Here is a 15,382-nt window from a genome sequence, read left to right as displayed (position 1 = left end):
GCATTACGGTTACCACCTACCTGGGCAGTTTAAATAAGCCACTTCGTAGTTGCATCAAGCTCAAGAATCATCATCTGTAATCTTTTGATTTTCAGATATCTCAACACTAATTTATCCGATGTCGATTTTGAAAATAAATTGGAGTCCAAATAACCTACGAAAAGCACTCGAGCTGTTTTTATTGATCTGAATATAAAAAAGATATAAAATGCATTATATTTAAAGTAAATATCCTTGCAATTGAAAACATAACTTGAAGTAAAAACGGGTGAAGAATGACGGTTTTTGCTTTTCTTTATTGCTCAGACTCTTTTTTATTCGTCAGTCACCATAGGCAGTAACCTACACTTAGTGGTTTTTTTCTCGAAAGTCGGAATTAGGAATGCGAAATTCAATGCTCTACCGCGATGGTACTACGGTTTGGACCAAGCTCGAGCGATTTCTTGTTCATCTTCATATTGGTGCTGTTAAGTGACTTGCTGAGATCACCTGCTCTTAGTCTTATATTATCAACCATGATTTGCAAACTCGGAGATCATATGCATATCTTCAGCTATGTTGACTAAACGCTCACTGCGTCGAAGGTACATCACTGACGTGTTCACATATCAAGAAGTATGGACGAGATACGCCCAATTTTCGATCCACTGACACTTGCGGCAACGAACCCTGGAGAAGCGAAAGGGTGATACGCATTTGATCATTATCAATAATCAACTTGCAGGAACGAGGTTAAAAGCAAAACTGCGAGTCGGTAAGATCCTTGCTTCAGAGACCTGACAGTGAAAGCATCTTTGCTTTGATCTTTAGAAATTCTATAAAGATGTTATGAAAGACCTCTTCTAGAGAATCACTCTCCAGCAGAACATCACATCCACACATCTCCAATAAATCAAGCCTCCCACAACAAACAACCTTCGAATATAGTTACTCTAACAATCAATTTCAAAATGAAGTTCATTTACACCACCAGCATCATCACCGCCATCTTGGCTGCTGTTGCCCCAGCTCTCCCTGTCGCTGATGCCGAAGCTAATGCTGCCATGACCCTCGAGAAGAGAGGCAGTACTCAATTTGCAGTCTACACTGATTCTTGTATGCCAATTTCATAATCATTTTCTCTATGTTACCCTGACTAACTCTTGAATAACAGCTTGTGGTGGTGGTGCGTTTATCATCACTGATGGAGCTGCTACTACGAAAGGCAATTTTGGCGCCACTCAACACAGTATCAAGATCTTGAGCTTGACTCCAAACTTCCACGTTACCTTCTATACTGCTCTTAACCAAGGAGGTGACAAATCCCAGTACGGAACTGCTTCCGTTGGAAGTTGTGTTACAAATGTCAACTTCCTGAGTTACGGATTCTACTCTGGAGCTTAAGAGATGCGTTTTAGAGGATCAAAATGAATTCTAGGATTAGAAGATGGCGTGGAAAGAAAACGCGAGGGAAAATGAAGGGAAATAGAGAATTGAGGTAGTGGCAATTTAATCAGTCATTCATTCATTTGGCTAGGAACGACTGTCTCCGAACTGCAGCGGGGAACCAACAGACTTCTTATGTCCATCTAAGCACTCTTTAACGAACTTTTACAACGGCTGTTTACTCTATTTGTCTTATTTCAATCAATAATATGAAGAATGAAATGTGGTTTGAATGACAAGTGTTCCACCGGAGACTCAATGCGAATGCGACATTTTTGATTTATGAATATAATAATAGAGTTTAAGCGTATATTTTGTTAAGGCTATTCTATATTAGAGAAAATTACAAAGCAAAAGCCTCCAACAAAACTCCGTCCTATTCACTCATCCTTTCTTCTTCCTCTTCCTCTTAATTGTCTGGCTTTTCTACCTCTATCTTTCTATCTCTTATGACCTTTCTCTTTATGAGGTTTATAAACTTTACAATATTTTCTTTATAGAATTCAAATAAATTAGAGTTCTTTCTAGCGCTTTTGAATCTCTTAATGCTCAAGTTATTTTGATAATGTTTTAATGTTTACTCTAAAGCTAATTTGCTTTTTGGTTGCGACATCTACTCAAATTCTATAAGAGATATTAGCACTAGTGCTATCAGTGGAACCAGTTTCTGTTTGATAATATCAATACAGCTTATCGAAGCACCTTTTTCTGAGAGGTATGGAGTATCTATCAACGTGCTACGCGTCTTTCATCAGGTACGGAGTTTAATCCCTACATTCATTGGCCTTTTATTTATCTTAGTTTCCTCGTCTCGTCAGAGCGAGAATTCTGAGGTATGGATAGCTCTCGTTCAGTACATGGTGGTTTTGTTCGGATCACCGCGACTCTGTTAGCATTCCTTTCACAAATCTTATAGAGCCAAAACGCATGGCTTCAGCACAAAAGAAGCAACAACTATAAGAGCATTCGGCTGCTTGTTCAATCTAGCACATTAAATTCCATCAACCTCCCTTTCTCTAGACATGTGTCATGTGGTTCTAGCCTCTAGCTTGACCCCTCTTATCCACTCTTCCACGCCGGTCAATTTTCTAACCCGCAATTCCAGATGCTAGCGCACAAAAGCCCCCACTAGGATTGTTAAACCTCTTCTACCCTGCAAAAAATTAAAATATATTCCATGAAAACTAAGGACCCTCAACAAATCAGCAATCTTTGATGGTCTAACGGTCATGATTTCCGCTTGTCATTAAAACGATAAGTCCGCGGGAGACCGGGGTTCGACTCCCCGTCAGAGAGTCACTAGTGATCCTGAGGTCATGCAACCTTACTTTTGCATGTTTTTGCAATCTTCCATACAGTTTTATTTGAGCCCTTTTGGTTTTGCTCAGCAGGATAATGAAGGGGTAAAATGGTCAAAGCGCCAGCAATTTTTTTCTTTTAGCGAGATGCTCAAAGGCGGTCAATGGAAAATGGCAAAAAATGGACACTTGCTTATATAATCAAAGTCAATCAAATCAAGCACAAGCATTTTCTTGTTGAAGCATGTCTCCTCCACTGAATGCTCGATCAGCTTTTGTTCTGATGACTTGTGTAACTTGTATAGTATTTGTTCTTTCATATGGAGGCTATTTCTTGACTTAGAGTTCTTCATAAATAATCTATAGAATCTGCATCTCATTAGATCAATACTTGATTAAAGTGGAATCACACATACCTGCAGTATGGATGCCTGGAGGGGCCCCCCGCCGCCAATGTGGAATATATAACACGGTTCAACTTTATTGATGATTCGAGTAGCCCAAGTTCATCATGAGCTCAGAAGAGTCAGAAAACTTATATGCGGAAGATGTTGACATTGTCGGACAGCAAAATTGTTCCTTAAATCCCGACGAACTGAGAAAAATTGAGGCATGCCTCGAACCCACGGATTACCTCAATGACTCTAGCGAATTTAACCGACATATAGCTTCACGGGCTCCTGGTACCGGTCTTTGGATTTGTGACACTCCTCAATATCAAAAGTGGCATAATACGGGCGACCAAGGCAGTCCCTGGGTCAAAGGTGTACCTGGAGCTGGAAAATCGGTGATTTCTGCTTCTCTAGTGCATCATCTGAAGGCTACTGAAAAAGCTCCTGTTCTATCATTCTTTTTTCGCCATATACTTGAATCGAATCGAAAATCACGAAATCTCATTTGTGATTGGCTGGCGCAACTCTTACAATATAGTGTTGATCTCCAGGCGGCCCTAAACGCCATTGTGGACACGGAGTTGGAGCACTTTTCGGATGAGCAACTATGGGGCTATCTACTTCTCGGCCTGTCTTCATTTGAAAAAGTCTACTGCGTCGTTGATGCCTTGGACGAGATGGAGATTGGAGAAGAGAAAGATTTCTTACAAAGACTCAAAAAACTGGCGACATTTCGGCCACAGCATGTCAAAATCCTTATGACAAGTCGACCAGTTCAAGAATTACAACTTGTAATGAAGGATGCTTCTATCGCTCATATTAGTTTCGAAGATGATCGGGTTGGCAAAGATATAGATCTTTTTCTCTCTCAACGTTTAGAAAGCATGTTTGAAGGACGTAATCCGGATGTACAGTTGTCGTTACAGTCAATCATATGCGATAGATCTGCCTGAATATTTTTGTACGCTCGCCTAACTGTAGACCAGCTAATCCCAGCTGTGGCTTCAAAGCAACAACTGGACCTCGAAGAGATTGCTAGTACTCTTCCTGTTGGCATGCAGGATATGTACAACAGTATTCTTCTTCGACAGTCTAAATCTACCGGAATCAGTACAGATTTTCAAGTATTCCTTCTTAACGCAGTTATATTCTCTTCCCGGCTTCTTCATCTCACCGAGCTTGCAGATTTATTAGCATTTGTTTACCCACCGAACGATCTGTCCAGTGCCAAGACCATTGTAAAGTCGGCTTGCGCTCCTTTACTTGAGATTATGAATGACGAAACGGTTCAGGTTATCCATCATTCGCTCACCGAGTTTCTTCTAGATTCCAATCGAGCTCAGCACAATCCTTCTGGGTCGTTTCCTCAGTTCCCTGTTCTCGACCAGAACTCCGCGCATAAACGCCTGGTCCTTATGTGTTTAGCTTACATACAGTCAGGAACACTAACTAACGCTGTTAGTGTATCGGATGATGTTTCGCTAGTAAAATGCCCCAGATGTGATCGGGGACATGGTGTGTGTAGCTGCGGTTGGTCAATAGCCACCCTTTATAGCATCGGTTTTCGGAAGGCAAAGCTTGATCACCCGTTCCTTGATTACGCCATCCGAAACTGGACATACCATGGAAATAAATATGACATTGAGGACGAGTCTGTTTTCGATGCTATATCATCATTCCTAAGTCCGGAAAGGTTAGACTTTAGAAGGTGGCTGACACTTGAGTGGGGCGTTCGATTTATCACAAAAGACTCAGTAGTGCCATCGCCAGCGCATGTGGCTGCATTCAGTGGAATGAGTAGCTATTTGAAACTACTTTTATCTAAAACTGAGGATATCAACTCGAAAGACACTGGAGGTCGTACTATACTGCATTGGGCTTGTAAACGTGGCAATTTGAGAATAGTTGAGCTTTTATTACAGCATCGTGCAATGCTCGACATTGAAGATCATTCTCACCTAAGGCCCGTTCACGAAGCTGCCCGCAGAAACTTCGCTCCTATCGTAATGGCTATACTGAAAGCTGGTGTGAATCCAACCAGAAGTACCGATGATAATTCTCAGCCTGATTTGGAAGCGTGTGCTAGGAATAGAGAAGGCGAGTCTGGCACTGCGCTGGGCTACATGTATATAAATGGACATATAGAAACCATCTTTGTGACTTTACCTTTCCTCGAAATGAGAGGGATTGAAGAGGCATTATGGCGATGTTTAATGAATGGAAAATCAGAAGCGGTACGAGCCATACTCACCAACACTAATGTTTCCCTAAGTTCTGTATACACTGGCACTACTATGCTTTACGCTGCAACAGTGGGTGGGAGTCCAAGCTGTGTAGAGCAAGTATTGATTAGGGGTGTAGATCCGAATGCTTTCTCCGAGCCACGATTGCTAGATCGTCGGCAGCATTCTGCAAAGCCTCAAGATAGAAAGTATTTCCAGAGCACAGCATTACACGTTCTTGCGGAAAGATGCGGTGATGAAAATCGAGTTCATAAAAATGAACAAATACTTAACATGCTATTAAAGTATGGAGCGAATCTCGAGGCAAAAGACAGCAATGGGCGCACTCCTCTTTGGCTATGTTTTGCATCACGTACAAACGTCGTCGCAAAGTCGGGCATCCGGTGTTTCCTGAGCGCAGGATCCAGCGCAACAATGACGGATGATAAAGGACATGGCTCAATATACAGTATTTTAACCAGAACCAAAGATGTCGAATTACTAAAGCTACTAATCCATCATGGAGCCAATGTTTCGTAAGTCTATTCTCTGTTATCACCCACCCGTCTTGCCGTGTCGTATTGAAATTCGATTTTGTAATCTAGTTGCTTCTCTGAGTTTGCTAATTGATTTATGCTAACTACAGTGCACTTTCTAAAGATGGCGAATCATGTCTTGAGGCTTTGTTCGCATACAGATTTACGACTAGAGATACCGATAGCTTTGACACTATCATTCAGTTCTTTGTCAAGAATGGCGCCAGATGTGATGTTCAACCTGTGAAACGCTTATCAGTCATTGAGCGCGTAGTAAATTCCAAGAACTACAACATTGAAACTTTCAAAATCCTGCTTCAGCACTGCGAAGACAAGGAGACCAAAAGGCGTTGTTTATTTTATTTGAATAGAGACACCAAGGAAGAGATGATAGGATATATCCAAGAACTTATATTGTCTGGTATATCACTGGAAGAACGAGACGAGGAAGGTTGCACTGCGTTGGCTTCGAGTATTCACAATCCCATACTCTTCCAAGCTCTGCGAGATTGTGGGGCTCGAACGGACGCCGTGGATAACCAAGGAAAAAGCGTCTGACACCACGCATTGTCTGGTCATCCCGCAAACTAGAGCCTGAATACTATCCGCAGTTGAATTTTCAACGATGGTCAAGATCCTCGGCAGGTAGAGAATTTCGGTGATACAATTTTAGATGAAGTTGCGAAATTGTATCATGGCTTACTTCTTCTAGTAAGCCTTACGAAAGAGCTCCCCACCCACGGACTTTCGATGAATACGAAGAATAATCCCGAAAAATCACCTCTTCATACATATATTGAGGACCAAAATCTCAGGAAGGTTTATCGTGGTAAGGTTTCACACTTTGGGGAAGTTCCTTGGAGAGCTCCATCATTCCTTGAACTTGCTGTAGACCACATCAAATGTTTAAAGATTTATAGTCAGGACAATGAAGGTTTGACCGCCCTCTATGCCGAAGCCTTATACTCCAAGATCCATGTCTCCAACCTCATAGATGCAGGAGCATACTCTAAAATATGGACCAACAACGGCATGAATCTATTACATCTTGCTTCTAGTGCTAGAAGAAGTGATGCATTTCATTTTCTAATTTAAAGATGCAATCAGTCGTTAGTCAATCGAATAGAGTACTTTGGACGAATGCCTCTACACGATGCAGGCGCTTCTGACGAACGGAAATGTTTTATCTTTTTATGAAAGCTGGAGCAGATATAACGGCAAAAGATTCTCAGGGCCGTACACCACTTCATGCGTGTGCTGAATTCGCGAGAGAACACAACGTATGGGGTTTATACAGGACAATCCATCAGCTGCCTCTGCTGGAGACATGAAAAGCGATAATTATCGACCTAGCGGTGGTAGATTTGGACATTAGGCCAAAAAGCGTCCCTATTACCATTTCGGGCATAGTTCTCATCTTGAAATTTGTGTGAACGACTCGGCAATTGCAAGTATAATTGAGGAAGCGCTATGGATGCTGGTGCCAGTACTCTTGATTTGAATTCAAAGAATTCTACACCGCATGATCTAGCGATACTTGATGGTTGCCCATAAATGGTACATAAGCTAAGTTTCACCGCATCAGAACTCCGCAGACCCCGTAGAATCGACTCAGAAGATGAGAGGCTCCAGCTTGGTATTGAAAATGGATACGGAAGAGAATTGGATTCTTTTACACGAAGCTTTTCATAATATCTAGAAGAGGAGATGAGGAAGCAAGCATCTTGGCAACTACATCCATTTGCTGCATCTCAATGATGTTACGAGATTTTACGAGAACGGTATTGGCATTCAGGACCAGAAAACGGTTTCTAAGATTTTTCACTATTACATCTTGAAGCTGGAAGGGGCCTCACAGAGATGGTATCACGAGTCGCTGATCTAACCGTTTGTTTTCGACGATCAAGAAGATATCAGAAGCATAATTAAAAAGTTCATTCCTACTCGCTTGCCAGATCCAGAGAATTACTCTCCGATATTACACCAAGCATATGAAAGATCTCAGCCGAAATTTCAGGTGCTAACGTTGGTTGTTGAGAAATGTAATGTCAAAGTCAATGCTCATCCCTTTGCATGCGGCCCTGAATAGTGATAGTAATGGCTGCGATACCATAGAAACACCGATTTTTCACAATTCGGTGCTGCAGGACCACCCCTTTTCTATCGTCGCACGTGGATACAAATAGGTTCCGACTCAACATCATTTGTTTTACATTTTTCTAACATCATCAAAGCAGATCGACACATCGTACTATTAGGACTCAATGCGTTTGCTCAACGAGAAAGAGGGTGGTTGGTCCCTGTAGTGCCGACCGACAGATCAGTAGGCTCAGAATGAGATTCTCCGCTCTAAAAACTTTTATATTCTGGCGCTGTGAGGGCCACAATAACATATCACAACTCTTGTTTGCCCTTGCTGTTGCGAGGAATGTTGTGTTTGTACCACCATTGTATTACTACTGTCCATTAGCTATTCAATAACACACATCTTGGAACTTTCTACTCCATTCTATTACAATCAGGAATTACAACCGAGGTTCTCTACCATTCGAGTGTTGGAATATAGAAGGTTGAGCATGTTTTGAAGCTACCGGATTGTTGCGTCAGGCGGAACACGGATTAGTCTCAAAAGTAAACCCACTTGAAGTGGGATTACTGGCGCGCCTAGGTCCAGGACTGAGCTTCGTGCCGAGTGATATAAGGAAAGAGAAAATGCAAAACATATGCTTATATTCTAGCCAGTAACTCAGTAATCTTGGAATCGTCAGCAGACTAAGAAGAATGGTCTCAGACTAGTCTATGAACTCAGAGTAGATGCTGATTGCTGGAACCTACAGAGTCCCATGATATGTAACAAAACTCGTCTAGATGAATGCTTATGAAAAAATGTTTCAAAGTGATATTCACTGACCCTTCCCACCTCCACTTTCAAACAGGAGAAAGAAATTAAAAACTCTAATACTAACCACCACAGACCCTCTTCCCTCATTATTTTTAATCACCTACCACCCCAGATAGTCAAAATTTCCAAATCGCACCAATTCTCAGGTCCTCTGAGGCACAGAAAAACTTCCAAGCTTTAGAATGCAAGGAGCTGGCAGACCAGCTTGGTAATCTTGAACAGTGGCTTTGTGTGATATGAAGACAATTCGTCTCATAAGGTATAGGGCGGATCTTCATCGTGCGGATATAGTATCTATCTTCTTCGTTGCTATCGCGTCTTGAAGTTATTCCTAGATACCTCAATACGAACTGTGAAAAGCCTCGAACTAGAGTATGATTTAAAAGAAGAAGGAATGATGGCTAAACTCAATGATCGAGGGCTTATCTCAGGCAAGTGCAATCCTTTCAATCATCTAGTTGAAGAGGCCACCCTTTTCCAAAATCCAATCTCCGGGATTCGAAACAACTTTTTCAACCAAAACTTCGATTTGTGGCGACTATGTCTATGTGGGATTATATGCATCTTCCTCCATATGAGGATGGGGTTCCATCTTTTAGCCTTGAAGATGAAGAAGTAGTGTTTCTAAGGCAGAAGCAAATTATCTTGGGAAATGAAGTTGAAAGACAATGGAAGATCAACCCGGCATTTTTAAGTAAGTCACGTTTCATATAAGCATAACCTCGTGTATGACATCTAATGGATCTGTTTCAAATAGGCATGAGCTATTGCGAGAGACAAAAAGAAGTCCCAGAAGACTCAATACGAGCAAAGAAAGAATTAATCCAATATTTCGTTACCATCGTACCGGTTGATGCATCCGGCCTCCCACCCGTCATACTTCCAGAGAGCACCTTATGTATGGCTGCTTTGTTGAATGTTGGTTGGACATATGAGGCAGCGGGGATGATATTTGATTCTTGGAAAGATAACTCCAAGCCTAGGAAAATGATGGCGTCTGATCGGGATCCCACTCTCATCGAGTGAGTATTTCATTTCTTAAAAAGGACCAGGAATACACTGACCCTCTGTGTGTAGCTATGCAATCTCCATAGTCCAAATGAGAATGGACCAACTGACTATTGAGAAGCAAGGAAAAGTCGATGCAAGAAGTGAAATGAGTATTCTCGGGCTTTCAACCAAATTCCAGGACGATATGCTAGATCAAGACAGCAATCTTCTCGGTGACTATGTCCATACGATGGATCTTTATTTTTGGATAATAGATGCATTGGGAAAGCGATATAGGAACTTGGTATTAAGATTAAGATATCTGAAGAACTATGCGGCAACGGGCATGAAGGCGATGAATTGGTGACGGAAAGCAGTCCAAACACGAAACAAACTTAGACGGAAGAGGAAATTGAATGCCGCTGGGCTCTCTAGATTTTCAGGTTAGATTAATGCCTTTGTACTCCTTGAATACACAAAGTAGATAGATGATGTTAAAGTATTTTAAACATTCATGATCAGAGTAGACAAGTAGTGTGCAATATGTTTCGTCGATGTGGAGGTGGGCTATTCAGCCACAATTGCATAGCCACAATTGAAATATCATGTTTTAATTGTTCGAAGGTCCACCAGTGGTCCAAAATCATCGTTGTTTCTTACGACAGCCAATATCTTCGTGAGTTTCACATCATACTGCTGATTTTCATTTCATGCTAATATTTGACCAGATACTCAAATTTTAATGATGACACCAAGAACTTTAACGAATTCATAGAATAAATTAACGCCACATCTCGCAAACGCCAAAAGGTGTCCTCATGGCCGGCGCTATTCCTACTCTCCTCGTGGGGTTTCTTACTGCCGTGGGCAGATCAGACCCAAGCTCACGGAGAGGATTGAATGTCAAAACCGCTCTTGCTGTCTCGTTGACTGTGGCTTCCCTTGCCGGGTTTTGGGAATATCAGGTGACCAAGAATGTCCCTGAGCCTTATTTGGTATAGTCCTCTTCATTTGAACCTTGATTTGATGCACTAGCTCATGTTATCTAGGATGAAGTATTCCATATACCACAAGCTCAAGCATACTGTAGATGGGACTATGCTACTTGGGATCCAAAGCTTACTACACCACCTGGATTGTACGATCTATCTCTAGACAATCTGTTATCCTAAGCATCACTGACCAGAAACTAGATATTGGTGGAGTCACTTTCTGAGCATAGTCTCTGGTTTCACAACATGCAATGCACATTTTCTTCGGACAACGAATGTTATTGCGCTCATATATATTATGATGCTTGCTTGGAAATGTCGAAACCTCATTATTCGAGCCGGGGTTGAAAACCGTACTGATCAAATTCCTAAGTTGATATCCGCCGATTCATTACATACAGCTGCGAATATTGCCTTATTTCCTCCTCTGTTTTTCTTCTCTGGATTATATTACACCGATGTACTGTCTACTTGTGTGGTTTTGTATCTGTATAAGCAATTTCTCGAGCAAGCAGAACTTAACGAGATTCGCAAATCGTGGAAAAAAGATGCATTGTTCTACCTCTGCGGTGTGTTGGCTCTATGTATGAGACAGACGAACATCTTTTGGGCTGCTGTATTCTTAGGGGGGATGGAGTGTGTAAGGACGATGAGAGGAACATATCGCCCCACTGCTCCGTCTTTGAGACATCATCACGCATCATCAACAGAAGAGTATCTGAAAGAAGTTGGCGAGCTTGTGAAATCGGAGCATCTGCATGATCCGCCTCTACATGCTGCTGGTCTTGAAGGTAATTCCTATTCCATCTAGATTTCCCCGCCACTTTCTAAAATTCACCCTGTCAACAAAAGCTAATAACCTCCAGATTTCGTCCTCACACCTCTTTCAATTGTCTGGACCGCCATAACCCGTCTCCCAACAATTATCCTCCAATTAATCCCCCACATCTCACTTCTCATCACATTTGGCGCTTTTGTCTTCATCAACGGCGGAGTTGTGCTAGGCGATAAATCAAACCACGTCGCTACCATCCACCTCTCACAACTCTTGTATCTCTGGCCCTTCATTGCCTTCTTCTCGTTTCCACTACTAGTCCCAACCTTCTTCTCACTCCTCTCGAACTCAATCGACAATTTTCTCCACCCATCCAAATTCCTCACATCTTCACTCAACACCCAACTCCGGGCCCTCATAACCTTCGGTCTCATCCTCGCATCTCTCCTCGGCTCTCTCGTAATCGTAAAATACAACACCATAATCCATCCATTCACCCTCGCCGACAACCGACACTACATATTCTACGTATTCCGATACAGCATCCTCCGCCATCCTCTTATCCGGTACTTGCTCGCTCCCATCTACATTTTCTGTTTCTTCCTAATCTTCAAAACACTTTCCGGATCTTCATACGAATATACATCATCACATGTATCATCGCCCCAGGAAAAAGAACCCGAAAAATCGAAGAACAGCAACAGCAACAGCAAAAACCACAAACCCTCCTCGAATCTAGTGCTTCCATCCACCCCCCTCTCAACACTCTTCCTCCTCCTCCTCACCACCGCTCTCTCCCTCATCACCGCTCCCCTAGTCGAACCCCGCTACTTCATCCTCCCTTTCATATTCCTGCGTTTGCATTTCCCCACCCTCGCAACTTCCCCCTCCCCCAAGATCAAGATCAATACCCGTTTATACGCCGAGACGATGTGGTATCTATTAATCAATGCAGTCACGGGGTATATATTTTTATATCGAGGATTTGAGTGGGTACAGGAGCCGGGGAAGGTGCAGAGATTTATGTGGTAGACAGATTTCGAAGGGGATAAGCTGGTTCATGTTTTGGGGGGTGTGGAGGCTGGAGGGGGGAGAGAGAAGTGTGAAAAGTTTAAGAGATTCGTTGGAAGGGGGATTCAAGAAGAAAGTAGGATACTATGGGATGGAATCAGTCAGTGATCTAGAGTGAGAATGTATGTTGTTGTCGTGGAGTATGTATATATAGTTGTATGATAGATATTGATTGATAAACATCGAAAAACATCTTACTATCCCACATCATTTTACATATCTCACTACTTCACAAGACCACTGCCCCATTTCCTTATTTCCCGCACTGCCCTACTCTCTCACTTACTAACTAACCTCCCAACCTATTCATGCGGCAGTATCTATTCAATATTACTTTTTTATTCGTTCCTATTTATTTATCTGGTTGGAGTCTTGCAAGTTCCATTCTGATATAATGTCACCAACGCCCCAAATCCCCATATTCTGTTCCGTTCCATATGTTTATGATATGATATGATATAGTATACCCATCCAGCTCCAGTAATTTCGACACCCCTTCCGTATCCATATCACCAACGCCAGTCCATGGGCAGTGTCCCGATTCTCAATCTTCTCGAGATACCGGGGTATACGCCGTCTTCATATGGTGTTGTAAGCATTCTTCTTTCCATATTGCATATTGTCTCGCCCATTGCTTCACCGAACAAGGTCCGCAGTTACGCACGAGTTTTCGATCGTCCAGACTGTAGTCCAACCAGAGGTGTCTTTTACGTCCCGGACTCGTTTCAAATATTCAATCCATCTAGGTGATTGAATCTATTTTGAATGTTAAATTGTCTGCAGAGATCGACACCCTGAGCGTCATACCATTCTGGAATATTATATTGTACCCGTTTCCATCCCTCACGTCACACCGCATCACAAACTCAATCGATCCAAACTCATCTCTCCTCCACTCCTTCTCCTCTTGATCACTCCGAGCTGAAAGTATCTCTCCTCTCCGCCCTGCGTGCGTCCCCCGATATACCATTTCTCCTTGCCCATTACATCTCGAAAGCCTTCCGAGCTACTATCGCTTCCTCTTCTATCTGCTGATGTCTTGAAGCCTGCATATTTGTTCGCGTGATACGGTGTATTTTGATTTGAGATCTGATTTGAACTTGAGGTTGGAGATGTGGGATTCGATATATTTGAGTTCGTATTTGCATTTTGGTTTTGATTCAGATAACTCGAAGCAGCGGGGCTAGGACTCGAATCGTAGCTTCCTACAGGACTACTTCCGCCCGCCGATCCACGATTTCGATCTATTCCTCGTAGAGTATTTGATGTAGCGTTTGATTTTGTACTGGTACTTATCTGGCGCGGTTGTGAAGGTGTGGATTGCGAATGTGAATGTGTGTGAGCAGGTTTTTGGTGTGAGGAAGAGCTATTGTTGCTTATGATGGGAGTAGAGGAGAGTTGGGAAGAGCGGAAGGAGGCGAGGAAGGTCGAGAGAAAGGGACGGGATTGCTGGGCTGGGGGTGGCATTTTGGACGAGGTGGATTGTGTGATGTCGATGTTGACGGTCGTATGCCGTACGATCTACAAGTGTTTATAAACCGCTGGGTGGCTGCCGTGATTTTCTTTGACCTTTCGAGTAGTCCAAGGCTATTACTGGTATTAAGAGATATCAGATGGAAGATTGTGGATCACGTATTTCATGCGTGGAGGGAAATCGTGGGACAATATAATGTATGCAGGCGGCTGCTATAGATGTAGTGACCCGCTCAAGTACATTAGATCCGTCCAAGCGGAGATGTTTCAAGGTCGTTTTTAGTGGATTCCCTTCCTGTTCTGAATCGTGTGTGTGATCGATGAAGTGGCAGATGTGTTGGTAAGTTTGTTGTTGAAGCGAAATTGCCGTAAAACTCGATGGTAAAGGCTAATCCTCGCGGGCGAGTTCGATAATTTAAGGTATGTTTGATTGAGGTCGTCCTTTCTGGTGTTTTGGTATTGTGATTGAACCTCGGGTGTACTCGGCTCTTGCACTTCCCTTCCTGGTCTTCCTTGTTTGGCTGTGTTTATGGCTTAAGTCGCGATTATCGTGTCACTGAATCGAAGATGGAGTACCCAAGAGAAAATGAGGGGAACACGGGATGCTTAGTTCCTTGTCTAGCAACGACTGCTGTCCAACGGTGAATATGTTTATACGGCACAGACTTCCTGAATTTCGTGGATATCTAAATCGTAAAATTGCTCTTTCCTCATAGGGAGAATGATCGATGTCGGAAATAAGCGGAATAGGTTTCGCTCGATCGGATGCATATAGATTATGCGGGACGATTAGACGATTACTTATGACATAAAAAGTAATAACGCGGGGACGAATTAAAACCCGTTGATTTGAAAAGTCAGGTAAGGTTGCATTTATTACACAGGTAAAAGTTAGAATGTTTATTAGTTGACAATATATTGTTAACCTTAAATTCATTCCTGCAAAATGATGATAAACATTGCTGTACAAGCAAAAAGCGCTGTAGAGAGATTGCGAGTATGCACCTGTGGTATGAAGTGTCATGAGAGAAGAACACGATTGTGGAAAGAGATCTCTTTCAACAATCGCAGACCCGAGCGTAATGAAGGTACAAAACAATGCCAACCATTAAGATTATCTTACTTTCAGATGAAGAGAATTCGGCCAACGCAGAACGTCAGAATGCAAGTTCAACGAGCTTCGCGGCAAAACAAGCCATGTGGGATTTATTTCGCGAAAGGGTCAAAGTCTATTTATCGGACAAAAGGGACAGTGGTAATAGGAAGTCTTTTGAAGAACAGTCACGCAAATAAATTGGACGAAATA

The 15,382-nt window shown here is 42.5% G+C and overlaps 5 protein-coding genes across 6 annotated transcripts; 4 read left to right on the top strand and 1 right to left on the bottom strand.

Moving 5' to 3' along the window:
- The first annotated feature begins 242 nt into the window (after positions 1-242).
- BCIN_15g04250 (hypothetical protein) lies at positions 243-1,642 on the top strand. The gene is made up of 2 exons (XM_001546741.2): positions 243-1,095; positions 1,154-1,642. Exons 1-2 carry the CDS (start codon positions 951-953, stop codon positions 1,381-1,383), a joined length of 375 nt encoding a protein of 124 aa, XP_001546791.1. The 5' UTR covers positions 243-950; the 3' UTR covers positions 1,384-1,642.
- Positions 1,643-2,989: 1,347 nt separating this feature from the next.
- Positions 2,990-6,906, top strand: BCIN_15g04240 (hypothetical protein). The gene is made up of 3 exons (XM_024697621.1): positions 2,990-4,023; positions 4,102-5,873; positions 5,984-6,906. Exons 1-3 carry the CDS (start codon positions 3,235-3,237, stop codon positions 6,429-6,431), a joined length of 3,009 nt encoding a protein of 1,002 aa, XP_024553437.1. The 5' UTR covers positions 2,990-3,234; the 3' UTR covers positions 6,432-6,906.
- A 2,190-nt stretch (positions 6,907-9,096) lies between these two features.
- On the top strand, positions 9,097-10,263 carry BCIN_15g04230 (hypothetical protein). The gene is made up of 3 exons (XM_001546738.2): positions 9,097-9,469; positions 9,533-9,797; positions 9,853-10,263. The coding sequence occupies exons 1-3, from the start codon at positions 9,316-9,318 to the stop codon at positions 10,130-10,132; spliced, it is 699 nt and encodes a 232-aa protein (XP_001546788.1). The 5' UTR covers positions 9,097-9,315; the 3' UTR covers positions 10,133-10,263.
- Positions 10,264-10,329: 66 nt separating this feature from the next.
- Positions 10,330-12,756, top strand: Bcdie2. The gene is made up of 5 exons (XM_024697620.1): positions 10,330-10,441; positions 10,494-10,760; positions 10,815-10,903; positions 10,959-11,548; positions 11,624-12,756. Exons 2-5 carry the CDS (start codon positions 10,584-10,586, stop codon positions 12,562-12,564), a joined length of 1,797 nt encoding a protein of 598 aa, XP_024553436.1. The 5' UTR covers positions 10,330-10,441; positions 10,494-10,583; the 3' UTR covers positions 12,565-12,756.
- A 41-nt stretch (positions 12,757-12,797) lies between these two features.
- Positions 12,798-14,788, bottom strand: BCIN_15g04210 (hypothetical protein). 2 transcript variants are annotated; one of them, XM_024697619.1, is made up of 2 exons: positions 13,411-14,788; positions 12,798-13,359 (listed from the first exon to the last, which is right to left on the bottom strand). In XM_024697619.1, the coding sequence occupies exon 1, from the start codon at positions 14,068-14,070 to the stop codon at positions 13,462-13,464; it is 609 nt and encodes a 202-aa protein (XP_024553434.1). In that variant the 5' UTR covers positions 14,071-14,788; the 3' UTR covers positions 12,798-13,359; positions 13,411-13,461. The 2 variants fall into 2 exon arrangements, with proteins under 2 accessions (XP_024553434.1, XP_024553435.1); XM_024697618.1 differs by having other exon boundaries at positions 12,798-14,788.
- Positions 14,789-15,382: the final 594 nt, after the last annotated feature.

Source organism: Botrytis cinerea, chromosome 15, assembly GCF_000143535.2.
Source record: "Botrytis cinerea B05.10 chromosome 15, complete sequence".
Classification (NCBI taxonomy): domain Eukaryota; kingdom Fungi; phylum Ascomycota; class Leotiomycetes; order Helotiales; family Sclerotiniaceae; genus Botrytis; species Botrytis cinerea.
This window is presented reverse-complemented; position numbering and strand designations above follow the sequence as displayed.